This window comes from Polyodon spathula, chromosome 26 (assembly GCF_017654505.1).
Source record: "Polyodon spathula isolate WHYD16114869_AA chromosome 26, ASM1765450v1, whole genome shotgun sequence".
Lineage (NCBI taxonomy): Eukaryota > Metazoa > Chordata > Actinopteri > Acipenseriformes > Polyodontidae > Polyodon > Polyodon spathula.
Genome location: NC_054559.1, coordinates 14794226 through 14817471, shown reverse-complemented (window position 1 = coordinate 14817471; position 23246 = coordinate 14794226). Strand labels below are relative to the sequence as shown.

The 23246-nt window shown below is 38.7% G+C and overlaps 1 protein-coding gene across 1 annotated transcript; it reads right to left on the bottom strand.

The window, feature by feature from the left end:
• Positions 1–3708: 3708 nt before the first annotated feature.
• On the bottom strand, positions 3709–21672 carry LOC121300745 (putative E3 ubiquitin-protein ligase UNKL). The gene is made up of 17 exons (XM_041229520.1): positions 21479–21672; positions 20269–20478; positions 16534–16710; positions 14109–14242; positions 13570–13705; positions 13318–13435; positions 13018–13102; positions 12672–12835; positions 10910–11098; positions 10279–10341; positions 9615–9796; positions 9423–9429; positions 7786–7867; positions 7035–7268; positions 6210–6385; positions 5599–5856; positions 3709–4852 (listed from the first exon to the last, which is right to left on the bottom strand). The coding sequence occupies exons 1-17, from the start codon at positions 21541–21543 to the stop codon at positions 4697–4699; spliced, it is 2436 nt and encodes an 811-aa protein (XP_041085454.1). The 5' UTR covers positions 21544–21672; the 3' UTR covers positions 3709–4696.
• Between the last annotated feature and the right edge of the window lie 1574 nt (positions 21673–23246).

Here is a 23246-nt window from a genome sequence, read left to right as displayed (position 1 = left end):
AGTGTTAACAATTTTAAACAATACACTGCAGAGAAAGGATTATGCATTATAAATAATACCTTCTACATTAAAGGGAAACAAATCCATTCAGGTGTTCAATCTCATCTTCACCACATAAAGGCTTCCATAAATTAACACATGACAATTCCCATAATATGCAATTAAGGTCTTATTGATACAACACAGACACAAAATTAATATACTGATAGTAATATTTCTAGGAATATTTAAATACTAGATAGGATCAGAGAGAACGCGATATATATATATATTATATATTATATATCTAATATAATATATATAATGTATCTCCCCATATATATATATCGTATATATATATATCTTTATATATATATATATATAAACATAATATAGTGAATTGTAAATTGTAAATAATATGTTTTAACATTTATTATAAATTCTCTAAGCAAATAAATCTATGAAATGCAGATTGAAGTCTGTAAGAACTTAACACCTTTCTTTTCTACGCTTATTTTATACTGTAAAACCCTGAGAAAAAAAAATTGACATTTTTTCCATATATATCTTTTTTCTTGTGTGTGTTTTGTCCCCAGGCTGAGAACTATGCAAAACATAAAAACTGCATTCACCAAACCAATTCTACAATCTGAATAATGCAACGGTCTCTCAATGAGTGCTCACGTGCTTGGGGTGCATAACCCCATGTGGTTACACATGGTACCATGTAAAATTCGGGCCCCCCCCCCCCAAAACCTACAAAAATGTTTTTCCAAAGCAATTCGTCAAAAAGTTTTACAAAATCTGTTTCAATAAATGTATGGTTTTTATTTTACTTTAATACTTCATATTTTATTTCTATTTAAAATTCTTGGTCAATTCCATCCAATGCATAAATATAGTCATTTGTTTTTTAACAAGGAATTGCATAAAACATAAAAGTAACCAATTACACAAGTTGTTTGACGTGTACATCAAAATGAAAGCCCAAGTCAATATAAGAGATTAACCAAGCCTAAGACCTTCTAGAACTTTTCCACTGAAGTTACAAGCTGCTTGCATTGATGTTTCATGACTGGTGCATTTCTTTGGTCTCCATTTGGTTTCTCTTAAAAACAGATTTGTTGCATCCTTTCAGGACTGGGGAATGGACTATCATCATTTCCAAACTCTGCGACACACTGATCTAGAACTTCTAGAGTGTTGTGTGAACGAATCACAGTGCATGCAAACCTACTGCAATCATGTACCTTCACTTGAACACTGGCTGCAGCGTTGAGAACAATGGCCCTTTTAAAACATCTACAGCCAATATGAGAAAGTGCTGATATCACAGTTAACAGTCATACAGTGGGGTCTGTGATTCTCAGCTGGTGTATTAAAGATGGTAGGTTTGAGGGTTCTTATTTTTGTGTCTGTGCTACCTTAGAAGCGATCTAAAAATTCTAATCTCTTTGCGTTTCTGTAACGTGGCTACAAAGCGCAGGGACAAGATATACTTCGGCAATGAAACAGACTACAGAGGTGTGCTTTATTTATTTACTTTTGTATGTTTTTTTTATTTTTTTACTGCCCAATCAACTACAATATTTCACCAGTTTATTGTTTTATTTCAAGGAGGTGAACAGTTTAACAAGCCATGCTTTAAAGCAAGCCAAGTGGAGACTCAAGACAGTTCAAATACAGGTACTCCTGACAGCAAATAGTTGTGCACAACTACTAATATGCAAAATAGATAAGAAGGGTTACAATAACTGACAGTTTAGCACACAAGAAAAGAAAACTGCACTACTTTACTTAAGTACTTTTAAAAAAAAAAAAAAAAAAAAAAAAAAAAAAACATTGATCCTTATGGCCACTTAAGAATACAAACGGTCATTAATTTCTTGAACAATCCTTCACTATAACTTGAATACAGCTGTTGAAACGCTTGCATTCAACATTTATACCTTTAAGCATATCTTGTATTTATTTTTAAATGAAAAAAAGCATGTTTTGTTATTATAAATACTCAAGTTAATTTTAACACAATATTACATTTGGTCAATTTTCACAAAAATTCATTTCTAGCTGTTTCTTGCTCGGAATGTTAAAAACAAAAGGTTATTCTAGAACAGAAAAGGTCTTTGGTAAAAACTACAAATGAGATGGAGTCCATTAATATTGGCAACAAAAGCAAATCAGCAGAAATTGTTCTTTCCTGTTTATTCCAAACAAAACATCTGAAATTACTGTAAGCGATTCTTTTTATTTATATAGAATTCTTTTCTGATTAATACAGAAATTGGGCAACAAAAGTTGACTGCTTTGGTTTAAAAAATAAATAATACTATATTATAATATATATATATATATTAATAATATATATATATATATTATATATAATATATATATATATATATATATATATTAGACACACACACACACATATTTTAACTTCTGAACAAACCCCTTCGAAGGAGGCTAGTGAAAACAGAATAATCAGCTTGTTAATTTAGTCCTTTCCAGAGCACAGCGTTAAGCAAGACTGATTGTAAACTTTAACTTAAGCACAAAATGTTTTCTGCTAACCATACTCATTGCTGTAAATGTTAATGGACTGCAGCTAGACACAATAGAACAATATGAACACAAACACATCTTGTGAACACAGTAGTAGGTCATTTAAATTTGTTTAACCCTAAGCACATTACACGGTGTTATTTGACAATACAGTTTACATATTAACACCATCTCTTTTGTACGGACAGTCCGAGAACCATCACTTTTATCAAAAGTTTAGCAAACAGAGCCAGTTCTCACACATACAGTAAAAGTTTTTCATTTTTCCTGAATTGCATACTCCTAACCAGATAAAGTAAAGATGGTCGTCTTTTTGAATTGATATTCATACCGTAGCTATGTAAAAAAAAAAAAAAAAAAAAGAATCCATCTAAAATAACAAAAAAACAAAACAAAAGCACCACTGCCTGACAACTGGAAATGAAGCAGGATACTAGGCTTGATATCAGATCAGCAATCACTTGACCAACACTTTCAGGGACGGCAATAAGACTCCTATTGCATAGCACTATCACCCAATCCAGGTTTTCCTACAAGCCACAGTGTAGATGCAACAAGCTCAGGCGTGCAACTGCTATGCAATGGGAGTCTTATTACCAAACCTGATTCTGATTTTGTGCCGTTTGTTAAAATCATGATTTTCAGTAAATCATGAGAATTTTTCTTTCCCTTATAATAGAGAAAAAACAATCTATAATTTTATATTTATTAATCACGTCTTTCTTTGTTCAAAACTGTAGCAATTGAACTGCAATCTTGCATTACCTACAGAAGCTGAATATAATTATTATTATTATTTTTTTTTTTTTTTAAGGCAGGCACTTGGTTTGAGTGGCCATGTATCGGATACACTCTTAACAGTTTCGAGAGGCTAGGAGTTCTACAAAACAAAGTCTCTGCAAAGAAAATACAGCCACGCAATACCACGGGTTTGGTGCACGAATCAAACAAATTCCACCAACAAAACGAACAATAAAAGAAAAACAGGAACTAAAAATGGCAATAGATTTCCTAAATGCATTGTTAGCGTATGTGCCTTTATGATATCGTTCCAACTGCTGGTTTATGCTTAGAAGCATTAAGTTTGCACTTAAGTTTAAATTAAAAAAATGTAAAAATCCTAAGCAAGTTCAACAATACTATTTATATATTTCATAAGTACTACGGGTTTTTTTTTTTTTTTTTTTTTTGGTTTTTTTTTTTTAAGAATATGAAATCTTTAACAATATATTTAACTATACCATGATTTACCAGTAAGAAATTGAATATTAAATATTCTATCAAGTTTCACAGTACACAACCAAAGCTTCATATTGTAGCATATTTAGAAAAAAAAAAAAACTAAAACAAAAATACTACAAAGCAGCTTAAAACTAATTCTATAAATCATCTATAACAAATCCCCAAGTTTACAAAAGTGCTTTTACAAGAAATTAAACTTCTTCACATAACTAGTAAAAGAGTGTTTGACTGATACATTCAGGTACCGACAGTGACGAAATCAAGGCTTTGAAAATCAATTTCCTATCAAATAAAATCGGCTGGTTTCACAAGCCCTAATTAGCACCAATTCGTTCTAATAAACGTCTTTGAAACCAGCCTTGGAGATTACTTCCTGGAAACCACTCACTTAACATGCAGCAAGTCACATGTTATGATTAAGTCGATAATTGGCATGACACTGACCTATGGAACAGGAAGTGATTAGGTAACAGGAAGCAAAAACAACTTTATAACCTATCTATAAAAATCTGTCAAAAAATATATATATTCTATAGATAATAGAAGTGGGATCTGTTCTAATGCCAATACGAGGAATGCCTTGGCTAGCTCTCCTTTCAATCAGGGTTATAAAGGGAGAAGGCAAAATCACAGGGAAACAGCGTTCAGTTGCCTTGGATTGTCGAGAAAAAGCGAAAGTTACTTTTTAAAAAAAATTTTTAAATATAAATGTTAATATGGGAATTAACTTCCCACAGCTGTACCAGTCAAACACCATTACAATCTGTCTAATATACCTATCAACTGAATTACTATAGGAAATACTGAAACACACACACACAAAGAAGCTATATTTTAAACTGTTGTTAGCATAATATATTAGTAGTTCTTTAAAAGGGCTGGATCCAGAAATAGTACCTTGAATGTGTCTATCTCACCACTTCATTATTTTTGTGTTACAGAAAGGACATTCTGTTTTGCTAAGTGCGCAGTTCTCACAGAGTACATAATGCTGGCAAGGCTGCAGAACGACATGGCGGTCATGCTTTTGGCATGCTACACATTTCTTTGACTGAAGCTGGTATATCACCTGTGTGATGAGAAAAAGTTGAGAATCCATTACAAACCTGATGGTAAAAAAAAAAAAAGACACTGCAAATGTATTATTGTTTTAATAATTCACTAAAAATAGTATAGCTTCTTATAACAACAACTTCTAAATAATAATTACACCATTAACTTCTAATAATAATAATAAAAATAATACTAATAACAACAACAACAACAATAAAAAAAAAAAGTAATATGCCTTCTTGTAAAATGGAGACCAATTAAGGACGGACACCTTCTTCGATTCAGGATTGATACAGACGCATCTTCCCTGCTGGTGTGAGCGGCAGCAATTGGATAAGAATATCGGGAAAGGATGGGGCTGTTCTGGGATGTTTCTGTGTTATTCTATTACTTGCCTATTTTAAATGTTTATAATCCTTAATTTGCTTTTATGTCTGCTGTGTCTTTTCATCTGCCTCTCTCTCTCTCATATTTTATTTTTCCTTCTTATACAATTATCTGATGCCCAATTATATTCCCTTCTGTGACTGTTACTTTACTTGTATTATTTTCTGTGCTTGTCCAGGGACTGCCAATGAAAATGAGCTTACAGCTAAATCTGGGTGCAATCTTCTGACCTGGCACAAAATGTTAGAAAATTGTATGGTGCCCCTGTCAAATAAATAAATAAACAAACAAACAAACAAACAAACAAGTTGCTTAAGGGAACTGAAATCATCCACCAGCTCGACAGGAAACGAACAGTGATTTTTGAAACCTTACCCCGTCTACCAAGTCCAGGTCTGCTCTCAGCTGGCGCTGGATTGAGTGAAGCTTTGGTAAAGGGATTTTGTCGATGTCTCCGTAACTCTGTAGAAGAGGCATACTGGGCGACCTGCACATTGCATCAAAGTCCTCCTGAAGCTTTTTCAGCTTGCGCTTGGCATCATCCCTCTTTTGGAAGGCGAGCAGCCTCTCGGCTTCAGCGGATTTCGCTTGATCTTTTGCTTCCTGGGCTTCTGTTTGCCAGGCGTTGCAAGCCTGTAACACAGACAGCATGCAAACGCATGACAAGGACCAGTGTAGAGTAAAACAAAGATGAAATCTACAACAGAAACCCTAGAATAATTATAGCCTCTGAAGTTGAATGTGGCACCATATTCAGCTAGCAGCCACTTGGTGTTTGACTTTGTTACTTTCTAAAGGTATCCCGCCTCCCACACCCCAGGACAATTTCTACAATAGCTACTGATAATGAAATCAGACAACATATTCAGGAGACATGCACGTCCCCCGCACCAAAGGGTATCAGTTACACATTGTGATCTGTATATGTGCCTGCAGGGATATGCATCCCCAGCGAATGTGGTCAGACGCTTCCACTTAGGACCAACCTGTTTAACCTGTTGCCATGAATCCTCCCACTGCTTCATTTTCATTTTAGCCTCATCTAGTTCCTTTTGCAACCTTGCCAGATCAGCGGTGCTGGTGCCCGGAGCTGCAGGCGATGGAGTGGGAGAGAAACTTCCACTGCCAAAATCCCAAATACTACCAGTTCCACCGTTCAAACCTACAGAGAGAGAGAGACAGACAGACACAGAGAGGAGAGAGAGGGACAGACAGACAGACAGAGAGAGAGAGAGAGAGGAGAAGACACAATTGTATTGAAATAAAACATACCTTTAAAAGCACTTAAAAACTTCAACAAGATTATTGTTATTTGAAAAATGATAGTGTGAGAAACACATGTTGGTACAATGACAGGAAAACAAAAAGTGTGGTCTACTGCACTGATCTACACTTACTCTCTGTGTTAAAATAGGGTACGAAGGTTACAAAAAGACAAAAACATCTCCAACAGTGTCTGGGAGTCTCTCTCATAAATTTCATATACAGCTGCATTGTTCTTTGGATCAACTGAATTAACCCCAAAAAAGCAAATGCAACACAGGGATGGAAATCAGACTCCCATTGCATAGCAGTTTGTCCCATTCCAAGTTTTGCTAAGACCTGAGTTTGTTACCTATACACACTGTGGCTAATCAATCTAATAGTAAAAACTGGAACGGTTGAAACAGCTACGCAATAGGAATCTAATGTTTATCCCTGCTACATTAGGGCTCTATTCACATTAGGGCTTGCTTTCAGGAATGTTTTGTTAAATGCTGTGTTTATAAAGCCAGGTTTGTGACACGGGTCAGAAATCCTTTTCTTCTTACCTAAGGAGTTCTGAGAGGAGCCGGCTGATGGGCCCAGCAGCCCGAGCTCGGACTTGGCTGGCTGGGGCTGCTGCTGGTGGGGAGCCATTGCAGAGGAGAGCAGAGACTGGGAGAGGGACTGAGACAGAGAGCTCAGCGGAGAGGCAGAGAGGGAGGACGAGCAGTGCAGAGAACAGGAACGAGCAAGAGAGCCGGGGATATTCACTGGGGCGGAGCCTCCCAATAACCTCTGGTCTGTCAGACAGAAAGGGGCGGGGGATACAAATCAAATGGTCAGGGCTCCGAGAAGAGGTAGGGCAGGGCTTCCCAAACCCGCTCCTCAGGACCCCAGGGTCTTCTGATTTTCATTCCAATTGAACTAATCATTTGACCTTTCTAATTGTTCTCAGCTCTTGAAGTTGCAGATGTCAAGTTAACTATAACATTTTATAAATAACTTGAGATCTGCCACTTTGTAGGAGCTGAGAAAAAAATTGAAAAAAGTGAAATGAAGCAAATGATCAGTTCAATTAAGGGTTCAGTTAAGTAATTGAGAGCTCAGTTGGAATAAAGACACAGGGGTTCGCGAAGAGCAGGTTTGGGAAGAACCGCTGTAGGGTATTCCCTGGCTGTTGCTACCAAAACACAACATGCACCTCTGAAAGCCTTTAATTAACTTGGCACGCTCTTCAGGGGAACACAGTGTTATCTACACTCAGTTATGACCTTTTCCGCTTATAAATAACCATCCTGCTATAAAAAGTTTGCTTACTTCTTAATCCTAGGTCACCGTTTTCTTGTTCTTCCAATTCTTTATCAAGAAACGCTACATTTATGTCACTCAGTCTTAGGTTCTCGCTTGGACATTAATATGTGACACACAAAAAAAAACAAAAAAAAAAAAACACGTCAAATCAGGACACAAGTAATCCATTTTAAAAAGTACAAAACCCAAACTGCACTCATTTAAAAAGGTGGCATACAATAATGACGGTCTAACTGACTAGCCATTCAGAGTGCAGAATTATGAGACTGCTGCAGATGACAGCAGAAACACTGGCGCTCACTATTAAAATGTTTAAGACCACCTTAGCTAGGTCACACGCCTATTAGACTCATGCAACCCTAAAGCAGCTCCTAGCGGAAAGGCAATTCTAAAGGGCAGGGAGCACCGCTATAGTAACTGCAGCTCCTGGATCCACGTGTTAGCTAGCAGACGGGAATTCAGACCCAGCGAGAGGACGGTCAGAACAGGGAGATTAGGGGAGGCCCTGTGGGTCTGGTTTGCTTATTTTATTAAATCAGAATAATTTTTCTTTTCTACAACCAAAACATAACGCTTGCAAAACAGTGGTAACCACCACAAAATATCTAACTACTTGCATAAGACAAGATAGGCTTTATATTAAGCTTTAGTTCATATTCTATACATACTCAATACTATTGCACACTACTGAACTGGGATTTACTATTACCAGTTAACTGTACTGTATACTTAAACAAAAAAGGGTGGATGTTTAAACAGAGCTCCAAATTACCAGTACTTAAAACACTTTCCCCATTTACACCTTTCCAGTACATTTAAATAAAGGCAATTTAATTAAAATGACCAAATTTTAAAAAATAATAATAATTGAACTATATACAAAAGGAAACCTCGGTAATCTGTAAACTTATTTATTGATATCACTTTTAGTTATTTAAAAACAATAACTTTTTTTTTTCAGGGAAAAGGAGAGTTTTATAAAGTTTTATTAAAACACAAACCCCAGGAATGAAGCATCGAACACAATGAAAAGCCCTCACCTGGTCTGCAGTGTGTGGTTTAGTGGTTAAAGTGTTTAACTATCCAGCCTTCCAAGTGCTGACTCACTGTGTGCAGCAGCCTGGTCAGTCTCTCCCTCTCCCTCTCCCCATGCACCAGCTAATCACAACACGCCCCATCACATGACAACAGCTGTCTGGTGCCACTGACTCAGTCAGGTACTGGCAACACAAAGACACTTCTGAGAGTTTCAAAGCTTGATTGCTTTAATATCTGCAGCTGTATATCTCATCTAGACAGATATTGTGAAGGGTGTGTGTCTGTCCAGCCATACGCACGTCATTCTTCACAAGACATTCCTTGTAGCACAAGTTATTGAAAGTATAATAATCTGGACATGGATGTGGAAGCCTGTCCAGATGCCAGAATGTTCCAACGAAAGGCGTAACACTTTCATTATACACACACTCACGATCCAGAAATCACTTATGCAATGGTGAGAAAATATGATTGCAACATCTGTGGACCCTCAAACTATCATACCTGCACACATCTTTCAAAATGTATACATGCGTGTGAACTGGACTTTAACTCCATAATGCCAAACGTTGCTTTCCAGCTAAATTTATTTTACTGTAACACACAAGTGACCTGTAAGTTGGTCTCTTACTACAAAAGTTTTAGCTGTAGATGTCAGAAAAATATTTTTGGGGGAAAAATTTGGTAAAAACATATCTAATAAATAAAATGCTAAATTACAGTGTGATAACCCAAATACAGCATTCAGCGTTACAGGGTTCGTTTTAGTTTATTATTGTAAAATAAATCAAGTAAACTTACCGATTACCGATTCAACTGTATTGCTACCTGGGTAGAACGGAGTAGCTTTGGCGTTCATCGTTGACAAAGCTGTGGGGGAGGAACTATCAGAGCCAATACTAGAGGCCAGGCTTGAAGTAATACTGGAAGTGATACTCGAAGCCAGGGGGTTAGCCGCTGAAAAAACACTAATAAGGTTCTGGAAACAAAGCAAGACAAGAAAACATTGACTACAGGAACCACCAAGCACCTGGTTTATTTGGTGAGTTGGACAAGTCCTGTCTAATGCTTGTTACAGATGCAGTACATGAGGACAGTGCTTAGGGGAGTCTTAATCCCAGCAAACAAACAGGAGCTCTCTATTATAACAGCCTAAAACTCGCAGGTGCAGGAACAATGGTGTTTCTATACAACCAGTGCTGTACTATAGTACTGCCCTCATGTGGAAAGTCACAGTAACTTCAGCTCACAGAAGACAGTATTATAAAGTTGAAGCTCATTGGCTAACAAGTGTTCCACCCTGTGAAGACATGTCACAGTACCAGCACAGATTAGAACCACTCTGCCCGATTCACTTGACCAGGTGTGTGGATAATGGAGCGTATACGAACATCCTGCTGTGTGTTCGTGCTTTTATAGAACACTGCTACCCGTACGAATGAGTGACCGGCCACAGCTCACCTGTTTTTCTTGGTCATTTATTTTCGGATTACCATCCAGTGGATGACTCTTCAGACTCTTCGCCTATAAAAAAAAAGGGGGGGGCATTATGTTAAAATTGACGCATATTATAATACACGTGTAGCATATGATGGTATAGACTTTAAAAAAAAAGAGGAATAAAGGGGGGGGTGCAATTTAAATATATTTAATGAAAACAAACACAGTACATCCCGCAGCCCCCGTCAATTTGACAAATCTATTTCCCTGTCAATACAACCATGCACAATTCATCTGATGCATACTAGATCGCATTGTTCCCTGCCTCTCGTTCACCATGCACAAAGGTCGAGACCTCAGCAACACCGATATGGCCTTCAGTAGAAAAACGGGAGGTAGGGGTAGGGGGTGTTATTAATCGGCTGCCCCCCTTCAAAGACGTTTCTTTGTACTGTAGGTTTCGGGAGCTTTCTGCCACTAACCTTGGCGGAATCTCACTGATAATAAGAACAATACAACTAAAAAAAAATGAACAAACTCCTGTAAACATGCGTGAGTGTCCCTGTGTCTCTGAGCTTAATTTCAAACTGGCCACTAGTCGCCAACAAATCCCCAGTCAGGAGTGTTAAAGGAGAAATGAATCTTTATATACCTGATCCTCGCGTTCAAAGCCAGGTGCTTTTGGGTAGCTAGACGTTGGAGAAGAGACATTGGGCGTGGTGGACTCTGAACATAAGCTACCACTAGTAAAGCATTTGGGCCTGCTGACGGGTCCAATAGGGGATAATGAACTGTTGCTTCCTGAGCTTGATGTTACAGTCGGACTACTAGAGCATGAAACCTGAAGGAGAGAAGCACAGAGCAGCGTCTTAAAAGAGTTTCAGAGCTGCAGCAGCGCTGAGCTTGCTGCGCTAAAGCACCTGGCAGTGGAAAGCCATCAGTGGAAGTGCAAGCCCTGTTGATTTGCAAGTGGCTTCATAAAATATATAAAAAAAAAAAGATGATGGGAGATTGAAGGGAAGTTTCAATGTGTCAATCAACTGGGCCAGAACAGCAGAAATGGCCAGACCAAGTGCAAGCTCTGTGCTGTCATCACAGCTCGGCTGAGCCTTGAGCAATTACACAGACGGCTTCAGATCTAAATAATAAGAAGAATAAAGCAGCGAGCAAGCTGTTCTCGAAAATGACTTCTATAGTGTCGAGAAGTATGTGAATAAAAAGGAAAACGGAGGATTAAAAAACGAATTACATAATTATGCATAGAGGTATACTGTAGCATGTAGAGTCAGATAACACACAAATTATAATACACACACACAGACTCTACGAGCGCTAAACTGTTGTCTGATCTAACCTCTAATCAAAACGCTGAAGGTCTCTGATGGTGAAGAATAAAAGATAAATGGCCACAAAAGTAAAACTGACAATTGTTAAGAGTATTTAAAACTTAACATTAAAAAAATAAACCTGTGTACACCTTATCAGTACAAACACCACACATAGTACTAATTTATGTGCAGCTGTAAGAGACAGAAACGATAAATAAATAAAAACACTAGCCTTTATCTTATTGTGAGCTATTTGATCTTACCCTTTATCTTACTGTTACACAGAACATGATGCCCACAATACAGGTGTTGGGTAAAATGTTATGGTTAACAATGTATTTTTTTTATTAAAAGATATTTTACAACGTGTACCAGACATCATAAACCCTTTTTTTTTTTTCTGCGTATACATGACTTGGCACTTGAGTCCCGGTTTAAATGCTGCACACATGAAACTCAAGGTACAGAACAGACATTTCAACTCCTGTATGGTGGACTTGTAAAAGTGACAAACACCTGGATGAACCAGTCTGTACTGTGTGTCAGACAGAGGCGGGTCAAAAGTAGCATCGTACCACGAATGGCTGCACTGCACAGCAGCAATGTGGCTGCCACTGCTGTGCAACACAAAAGGAGATCATTGGCGACTCATTTCTTTAGTGGCTAACTGCCCTTTACTTTATATAAACCACTATTATTGATGGTTCGTACAAACATAGTTAACATCATTCTCTATATAATATACAGATGCTCAAGTTACCAAATTCTGTTTAGGGGTGCACTGTAGCTCCTAATGACCTGCATACTGCTACAAACGTAAATCATAGGGTTAGACTGAATGGCATCGCTGTCTTTATATCAATAACTTTACAAGACAGAACATTTATAAAAACAGGTACAATTAATTGACACAAACAAAATTCCAAAGCAACTGTCACATAAATTAAAAATAAGATAGTTCTTTAAAGTCGCTATTAAAAAATAGCAACCTCGTCATTTTTATCCCTGTCACATGAACTCCAACCTTAAATCTAACTAAAACAAGAAAACAATGAAAATAAAGCAGGCTTCTGATGATGCACATACATTTCCGGTTTGTCCATTGTTAGTAGTGCTGCTGACACAGTCGGCACTGCTCCCCCAGTTGTTAACTGTGCTGTCTGTATAGTGCTGAGAGCCTGTCTTGGGCTGGGATCCACTATGTATCACAGTGAGCAACGAACTCATGGTCTCTTCCGTGGACGGGATTCCTAAAAAAAAGCACACAGACTCAGCACTTCGTCCGAGGCTGCAAAATGGTTTGAAAACTACAAGCATTTAGGTAGAACTTTTACATTTATGGACATTCAAATCAAGGTTGTTATGCTTTTTATGGTTTCATTAAGTATCTACTAATAGACCACACAATAAGCTTTTTGGTAAAATGACTTACTTTCCACATGTGCAAAGGCACAGAAGGGACCACGTGGGCAATATCCTGTTTGGCGCATGTCATTGCATTTTGTGGACTTGTAAATCTAAATACAAATAAATACATGCTTTTAAAAAATGTGATGAAATCATATCATCTGCATAAGAAACGAACTAGACACAACAACAGCAAAAACATTAAGCAGTTCCAAAACTTGACGGAACGAAGACACTGAGGAAGACGAGTTGTGGAAACGCTGGCTTCGTTTCTCTTATCTTACTACTGGGCGTTTGTTTGAAGTTGTGGAAGCAACGTCCTTACCTCGGGGTGGAACTGCTGTTCGGTGCGCGAGTGGCAATACTGACACTGATCTCCACTGTCGCACTTGGAGGGCTCTCCCCACTCATCCCCATGCTTTACATTAGGACACGGCGTCGATCTAAAAAAGAAGTACAAAAAACAAGACTGCTATTAACATGCATGTCCTACACGAAGTACAAAATGACCTACAATCACAAGAAACAGAACAGCCTGTCCCGACAAATGCCCATACGTCAAAATATTTGTTCATACCTGTATTTGAATTTTCTCGGATTTCTCCTCCTGTCCCGGCTATTGTGATAGTGTGGGCAGGCATACCCCTGGCGACAGAGGCGCGGGGGCTTCGTGCATTGCTCCGTCTTGTAGTTTGCCAACACAAAGTTGGTATCTGCATGAAAACGTAGACATTTTTACCCAAAGTTGTGAAAAAAGAAAAAAAAAAACATCCTAGTTCTTCATTATATATATATTTTTAATTACAACTGCATGTCAGTAACGTATAATTCCAGTAGGGGTCAGTGTCAAGAAAGAAAAAAAACATTATGAAATGTACCAATACATTTTTGTTTCTTATTATTATTGAATGAAATCAGAATGGCAGATTTCAAAACAATCCAGTACATCTTATTTTGCCGTAAGTGCTGTCTTGTACACAGTAGACTACCAATTGATAAAAATCCCAAAGACATGCATAACAGCATTTCTTATGATATTTGAGTGTCTTTTTCATTTCGGACGCTGATCCCACGAGGCAGGGTGATGGGTGCAGGGTGAGGGCTGTGCTGTCTTACCCTGCCACCTGGGGTCCTCGCTGAGGGTTTTCTCAATCATTGCTTGGCTGGCCAGCACCCCCGGCTGCAGGTCTGGAATCCCCTCCCCAGCTCCAAGCTGCCCGTTCTGCAGAGCCTCCTGCGCCTGCAGCTCTCTGCAAATCATTTAAACAAGAGCTGCCACTGTTAGAACAGGAACAGCCGTGCCCAAGAGATGCACCTTTTAAACCTTTTGCACAAATGCTCCAGAACGCTTACCGTTATGTTATATTTTTGTGTTTATTTCAAATTTTAAATACATTTCCACATATAGTGTTCAATCCTTGTAAAATGTGTTTTTCAGCTAAAAGATATTAAAATTCTAGGTTAAAGTTAACGTTAAGATATTATGACGTTCAGGGTTTTTTATTTGCTTTTACTGTTTAAATGTTTAGCTCTTTACAGCCATAACTTTAACAGCATTGTGCACACAACAAAATGAATGTGTGTGGGCAAATTCAAATTGCCTTCATGCATAGAATGAACAGGTGTTGCTAAGCAACTAGAACACTAGACAGAACCTCTACACATCCAGAGCAGCAGATCTGGTTCTACAGTGTGTTATATCAAGCTGCAGATTTTTTTCATCACAATTTTTTTATTTGACAGCAAAATATATAACTAGCAGCCTATCTTGACAGTGCATAGCAGTACAGATGTTATGGCTATGATGCACAAGGACACTTCAATAGACAGGTGTTTATATGGTAATGTGGAAATCATATGTATTTTTTTATATAATCTGGAAATGCACACATGATTAAGAACCATAAGTTGCTACACTGTATATAAAATGCAATTCTGTGCAGGAAAACTATGGTATTGGGATGCAGGGCTCGCTGGGGAAAAAAGGGATCAAAAGTAACAGAATAGCAGTCCTCCTGTCTCAAATGTTAACCGAAATAGAAAGCATGCTTAATGATATAAAAGTAAACATTCTGCATTATTCAAAACGGAGTACACAGGTTATACACAGCATTGTATTCATTTCAGGGCACTGTTTAAAAGGCCAGCGCACGCACACACATGCATACACACGCACACATCTTACAGGAAGTGCTCCACTTCTCTAAATACTGTGGCTGTGCAATAACATCCCCAACCTGCTAAACCACCAAAGCCACTGCCAATACTCACAAGTGTTTTCTAGGGCATGTGTAATTGATACAGTAATACTGAAAGTATTTTAGAAACATTCAAAATACCCCCCCCCCCCCCCCCCCCCCCCCCCCCCCCCAACTAGAACCATCGCTATGATGAAGCACCAGCACACCACGAAGTATATCCAGAAACGGGATATGGAACACTTCTACTGTATACACCCCTAGATTCTGATGTTCAACAACAAGAACGTTACATTTTTTTTTTATCATAAAACACAAAATACAGCATTTAGACATGCTTTTGGTTTTTATTCTATATCCCTGCAGAAGGCAATAAAATCAAGCTTTGTGTCCAGTTCATTAGGACTGCCAGTTCCCACATAGGTGTAAGATCCTGGCAGACACAGTATCTTGCTGTGCTGATCAGAGGCCTTTTGTGTTACTGTGCAGTGCGCTCCAGAACTCTTATTAGTGATGTGAAAACAACAAACAAAAACTAGACTTTTAAAAGCACTTCACCTACATGACAAGACCACACATAGCGGGCAGAACTAAAGACAACAGGATGCTTATTGTTTTTAGCGCTGCAGCCCTGGAAATCCCCCTGGCTGTGCAGTAGCAGAAAGTTCAGAATTGTACACGAGAGAGAGAGACAGGGAACTGACCATTTCCTCTTTCGACTGCTGCTGCCATGCACTTAGTGGCATTTAAAAAGCACCACTCTCAGCCACCGTGTTCACAGATGTCTTTTGCATTGTATGTTAGCATTCAATAACAGCACACAGTTATTAAAGGGGATTTGGTATCTTTTTTAAAGCCACTGCAAAGATAAGGACAGCAGCGCCATTAATAAAACTGAATTCAAGAGCAGGTTTGAAAACCTGGAACATCAGCAGCCGAGAGAACAGACTGTTCAAAACATGCTGTACAACCTGGAAAACTAAAGAGAACACTCCAACATTCGGACTCACCCCTATTATCTACAAAACAAATTGCTCAAGTTGGAATATCAAAATAGGCTTTCTTCATTGAAACCCATGGGGAAGCATTCAGAGAAATGCATGGGAAGGAGAATTGCTTCATCTTGAACAGTTAAACTAGTCGCCAGATGTTGCATCTTGGCCAAAAGATATACCAAACCACCCCCCTCCCCCCTTTATTTTTCTTACTCTGCACTACATTAAAACGCGAACTTTATCCCCGCAACACTTGTAATATCTTACAGATTGCTACAGTAAACTGCAACCACATTTTTGATATCCACGAATCAAGCAATGCAAATCTCTCTATCTCTATACATATACCTTATATCGTATACTGGAGGTCTAAGATCATGTGGGCCATGAGCAAAGGCACAGTGGAGCCCGTTCTTTACACAGTGCCCCCGGGCATCTGTTTCGTGGATACAAGTGCCAGTCTTGTAATAGCGCAAATGATACTTTCGTTCCGTGTCACCTGTTGTTCGATGCAGATAGGGGCAGCTGAAACAGAAAGAAAATGAGAGAAAGACAATGTGAAACGATTAACTTCTTGTGTTCAGCAGATTTAATTCAGCTAAAACAGTGTACTCTGATGAATGATTAGAAGAGACGGGAGAGCAGGAAATAAATTAATAAAATGAATAAATAAAATCACTGAATGTTATGACAGAGCAAACCAGCTGTTCAATGGTAGGTATTAGAGATGGTAATAAGGTTCCTATTGCACAGCTATTTCAACCACCACAGGCTTTAGAATAAGTTTGACCTGTCACACCTGAGCGTAAGACGTCAACGGTCTCCAAAATTCAGGTCAGGTGTTATTAACTAAGACCAGGAATGGACTTCACTGCTGTGCAATGGGAGTCTTGGACTAAGGATTAAAGTGAGATTGCATGCCCAGCCAGTCTCACTGCTTATCACCTTTCCTGACCACTTAATTCACAAAGATGGGATGGCTCCATTAAATAAATAGAACAATCCTTTCCAATCTAACCAGCCTGAAGACAACAGGTAAACAGTGTTACAGTTTCTCTTCAGCACTTCACTGAGAAGCAATGGGAAGCAACAGCATACTTGAAGTGGCCCTGCAGCCTAATTATTCAGTGAGCAATAATAAGTGCAGGCAGAGTATGAAATAGGTTTGTTTTTCTGTGTCCCTCTTTAAAAGCACATCTCAAATATTTACATTGCAAAATAGTACTCACACTCCCCAACATGCAAGCCCTAGCTTGTAACCATGCGCATAACAAGCAATCGGTTTATTAAAAAAGGAAGATGCACTGATTTCAAGAAGCCCCGTCTCACAAGGGAAGAGCACAAATGAACTGTACAGCAGGTCTTTCACAGCCTGTGACTTACTGCTACATTTCTGAAGCAATCGCAACAGTTAAATTAGAGGCGATTTATGGTTGCTAAGAGATGGAACGAACTAGACCTCAATTCAATCTTCATTTTAAGAAAAAAAAAAAAAAGACAAAAAATGATAAATAGCATGTCATGCTGGCTAGCAGCAGCTGAAACATCAGTGCTGTTTAATGACACTAAAATATGCAGGCAAACAACTTGTGACGGCATTAAACACCGACAGTGGGTGTTATCACATTGCTGGATGCATGCATCATTAAACATTATGTTACTAATGGCCATACAAAGCTAAACCATACAAAGCTAATCATAAACTCTGAAGTAAACCTGTACTAGACAAAAACTGTGCAAATGTCTACAGATTTCACCTAAACTGGACCTGTAATACAGCATCAGTACTTTGAAAATGTAGGTCACTGTTACCAAAAGTCATGCAAAATGTTAGCAAAATTATGCACTGTGTATGCACTGGCCAATCATTTATCAAAATGTTTTTGATATACAGTATGCTCCCCCTATTGCTCGAACACATCTTTCTCTGGCTGTTATGCTTATGGTCCGCTGATAAAGATAATATTCCACAGTGAACAATGCCAGCTCTGTGCAGCACCCACTATGACAGGCACGCTCCCAGTGAACCATAGGTCCTGCTCATATTCATGTTCCCTGTATTTTGCATACAAAATTGACTGCAAAACAGCAACACCTAGGGAATTGCAACATTCCTTTCATCAATTTCCCTATACTTAGCTGGAACAAGACTTTAGCACAGCCATGCATCTGCTTAGCAAGTACTGAATTACTGTGTATTAGATTAAATTTGATGCACCTGCACGAGTACTATGTAATTATTTAATAACAGCAATATATCAAACTGCACTGCACACTGAACACCAACGTTTACACGTGACGAACCCTATGCAACCTTTGGTTTCATATTTTCATTATCATGTTTCAGACCCTGCATCTTTACAAAAAAAATACACATCAGGTCGGCAAACCACGGTTCAAACCTTCTAAAAGTATATTACATAGTGTTACCATAACATGTACACACACAACACCTGCCATGCCTGACATGAGCCACCTACTAACACTGTCCAGGCGAAAAGCTTCGATCCCAACACAGAATATAAAGACACTACCAAGTATTTCACAAAACAATCAGGGGCTGAACCCATTTTCCCACATTAGAACGAAGGCGCTATTGTACCACCATACTGCTTCAGTTCTCTGGTACAGCCAGCTGTTTATAATGTAGGGTGTAGTGGAGGGGGCAGGCTAATGGACCAGCCTCTGTCTGTGAATAGCGCTCACAAGTGAAATGAGTTTTGGGGTTCTCAGCAGAACCTGATTAACTCACCCTGTACTCTGAGAACTTTGGATTAAAGGGGTTCTATATTACTAAAGTCCTAAACTGCAAATAAGAGACGACAGTAGTTATTATCATCATACACTAAATACTGTCATCCAAATGACACATCAGAAATCAAAACTGCCTTACAAGGGGCGAACCCACACTATTTATTCTTGGTTGATCAGAAACTGTACAAGAAAGCAGCTGTTCTTACAGCACTGACTCAGACCTATGGCTTACAGAACACTGAAGCTGCAACTAGATCATTCAATTTAACACAACGTTTAGATGTATTTTGCTCTCTTAAAATTCAGAAATTCAGGTATGAGGTTTTTTTTTTTTTTAAACACATTGGGAAGTTGGCTCTTGTACTGCTGTGTTTATTTAACCATGTTTTCTTTGTAGCGAATTGTGTATATTTAAAATGCACTAAGCAGGACTATTGCATATTTAAAAACCAGCCTAAATCGACAATACTTATGTTGTAAACACTATTAACAGTTAAACTGTCCAGAACAGATTACTAAAGTAAATCTAATTTCAGCGGTTACTTATTATCTACATTACACATAGCAAAGGACACAGCGTGCTTTGTAATGTCAACCGATAAAGCAGACACAGTATTGTCACCACGCTGCAGGAAAAGAAGGAGGGGGCGTGTATCATCGCTCTGAGGCCTGCATAAAAGCGAGCTTGTCTCTCCATTTCATACAGATAATAGCCATGCATATGCATTCTCGCCAAGAAACGCACAAATAATAATAAAAAAAACATTGCCCATGTTGTTTAGTTTCGCAAAAGAACACGGAAACGTTTCTCTCTGTTATAGGATCGCTCTGCTGCTCTATACACAGGCATGGCAGAAGGGGCGTGTGCTGTACGTCTCAATAAAGCAACAACGGGCAATGTTCTGCAAATCACACACAACAGGAACAGTTCACAACTTAGGCTGAGACGCTTGTTCCAAAAGAAAGGGCCGAATTATTTTACAAACTTTGAAAATTTACTCGGTTCTCAAAAAGCACAGGACCACAAAAACCAGCCAGCTGAAATTCGTAGCCGTTTGCAAATCACCGTATTTAACAATAGAAAGAAAACACACACCAGGATACAGGTTTTTAAGCAATTAACAAATATCATTTAAAAATACATAAATAAAAAAATGCATTGCATAACACACACACTGCTAAAGTTTGAATCTGCAGTTACGTGCAACAACAAAAAAGACCACAGTGCACAAACATACAAACAGTACAGTGAATATACGACACTAACATGATCACGTCAGAATAATGCATTTGAATTAACACGCTTGAATCAAAACAAACCCTACTCACTCGTCTCCGTCCGGGCAGATTCCTGTTGTTTCGTCGTATTTTGTACAATACACGTCTGGGCTGTAGTTAAAGGTCCCATCTCGCCTCCTGATCGGTCTGCGTCTCCTCTGGTTCAGGAAATGCCATTGAAAACAAGTGTAGGGTCTGTGCTGGGTGCACTTGTGTTGCAAGAACAGCGGGCACTGCTCCGTCCGAAATTCCTTTAGATAGCTGCAAAGTACGAGAGACGATCGTGCGTTAAAAAAAAAAAAAAAAAAAACTAACAATTAAAAATAAGCAAAAGAAACGTCACTCTTTCATACAGACCACAAACAAAGCCGCTACATAATTTGGCGCACTCGGAAATGTGTTGCATTGTTTCGGACTTTTCCGTTTATATTTAATCTAAACAATAAACTACGCCTTCAATAAATGCATAAATAATATCAAAAGAAATTGTTAAGCAAACGCTACAGTTGTGCGTAACGCTCTAGGCTAACAGAGTTCACAATAAATAACAACATGTGTTATAATGATCCGTCACATAAACGCACGTACGACTACCACCCGACAACAGTAATTTTGCATAACCGTATGCTACAATAGATTTCGCTCTGTGCATATTTCTTGTATACGATGCAGGCAGGATAATAACTAAAATAACACAGTTAATTAAAAAAAGCAATATTCTAAAGCCATAACATGACCAGACCGAATTTTTGTGTCACCCATTGTTGCACAAATGTTACCCCATGCTGCCAACAAAAGTCCTGTGCTTTGCTCACGACACTTTGGTATCCAATGCAAAAACTGCGCAAGATTCTTTCCGTTACTCCAGTCCAATTACATGCACGTACGTAAGAAAGCTACGTAAAGACTTCAGCAAATCAGGCCGAAATGGAAGAACAAAAAATAAAAAAAAAAGTAAATTCCAACTTATCCGTTGACCGTGCAAAGAAATAGCAATGCGTTTGTTGTATTAGTTGGGAAATAACTGAGCTTGCAACGCGACACAGACGTTTTCTCGAAACATAAGTGGAGCGTTTTCTTAATTTTTTACGTTTTTACTTACTTACGTGAATTCCGAAGAATTTGCTAAAGGAAAAAGCACCATTTTTAAATCCACTCCAAGGTGCCGAAATCTACAATGCTATCGATTTCCTGCGGCCAACGCGTTTTCGATGTGGGGTTTCTGCTGCGTTTGCTGCGGTTTGCTTTTCGCTTTACTTACGTGTAGTGTGCTGGTTTCTCTGTTTGGGCAGAAGCGCTCGCCGCCGTTTTCGAAACCGACGGCATTTTTAGTCACAACAGTAAAAAGCGCCTGCGCGAAGGCCCGCTCAGCTCCCCGTCCTCTCGTACGCCACAGCAGAGCAGCACGGGCAACTGGCGGGATAAACAAACAGCACGCCGTGCCCCTGACTTTGAGCGGGTCGCAGGAGTGTCTATACCCGTGCAAGAGCTAAAGAGCTCTTTCTGCAGGGCAACAAATAAAGTGCATGTTGCGCTTTCCGTTTCAATTAGCAATTTGGATGCAGGAAACTCCCTATGAAAAGTTGACCTAACTAGGGGTATTTTCACGACGGTTTTGCAGTTGACGAAGTGTGTTTTCCAATAGTTAATATGTTATTGCGTTAACTGTGTTTCCTTGTGTTTTACCATGATACTGTATACAATCTGTTATTTTCCCCTCTATCTAAATACCAGTCCAAAAGTGAAGATAAACAGATAACCTGTTGGAATGTAGAAGCAGCCTCAAACTACTTTTCCCAGTCTCCTGAGCCACATAGATAATATACAGTATGGGTCTATATGGGAAATATTCACTAGGTTAGCAGGGCCTACACAAGTATCAAACACATACATGTAGCGCGTACCTTAGTCTAAATGGGCAGGATGTTGCATCCCAATACATCTGTAATATACAGAGGCTGCGCCTCCCAGTTGCAAGGAAGTTTCAGTCAATGGGATCTACCAGGGTTGATAACAGACAGGAATTCCAGTATACTATGCAATGTAAATCTACCGCATGCATCAAATGACAGAACACAACATACAGTACAGAAAAATAAAAGGAACCATTTATTAGCTTACAGGACAGGGAATTAACACAGGCCAATTTACCGGACCAAAAGGAAAGGTGAAAGGCTATGTCATTTATTTGAAGCTCCTTAACATTCATGTTTTGTTTTCTTTATAGAAACTGGTGTAGTTTCCAGACTGGCGGAGAAGCATTGTCAAAGTGCCTCAAGAAGGATTTTTGAAAGCAAATTCCACACTGCAATCTAGGTCAAAGTTAAAAGTCCTTTACATTCAGGATTTTCAGTTGCAAAGATAAATAAAAATGTTGCTCCTTGAGATTGACTTGTAAGTGAATGTTACTGTCAAACACGGATGTGAGGCTTGAGAAGATCGTGATGATAGAACGCTCGATACAGGATTTGATATATCTCAGTAGCTGTGCTAAGATGATATCAACCTCTTAAACAACGCTGAAAGACATAGCTGCCCATTATATTCGGTATATTAAGGCTGGCATCGCATTTCCATGGAAAGTTGATATTTAACATACACAGTGTTATGTTGCAGGACGAGCCCCTCCCACGTGTTCTTTTCAAACTTGCGCTAACTTGTCATACAGACCTTTGCTGCAATCAGATCCCTAATTAGCCGACTCATTCCCCCTCAAATATTGACCATATTACCTCATTTCGTAAATAGGAAAAACATTCAAATATTAACCCTTTTTCTGTAGTTACCAAACAAGGTACACTAAAGTAACAATTAAGACAGTTAAACTATTTGAAATGTAATGCGGGCCTATGTCGTGGCTCTGCCGAGCTGGCAGAGCTCCCTCTAGTGGTAGCCTGTAAATGTGCAACAGATAGTCATGTTTGCACTCGGGGCTTTTATATACCTTCTGTCCTTCTTCAATGGATGGTGATTCACTATTACAAATTTAACACAACTGTTATATCATTGATAACTAGATTGCTTTGCCA

Bases quoted from the DNA above. Each gene is read 5' to 3' on its own strand.
- LOC121300745 (XM_041229520.1), bottom strand. From the start codon at position 21,543: ATGCCGTCGGTTTCGAAAACGGCGGCGAGCGCTTCTGCCCAAACAGAG. The intron at 20,479-21,478 runs GTAAGTAAAGCG...CGTACTTTGCAG, and splicing joins GAGAAACCAGCACACTACAC to CTATCTAAAGGAATTTCGGA. The intron at 12,836-13,017 runs GTAAGTCATTTT...GCTTTTTTTTAG, and splicing joins TGCCTTTGCACATGTGGAAA to GAATCCCGTCCACGGAAGAG.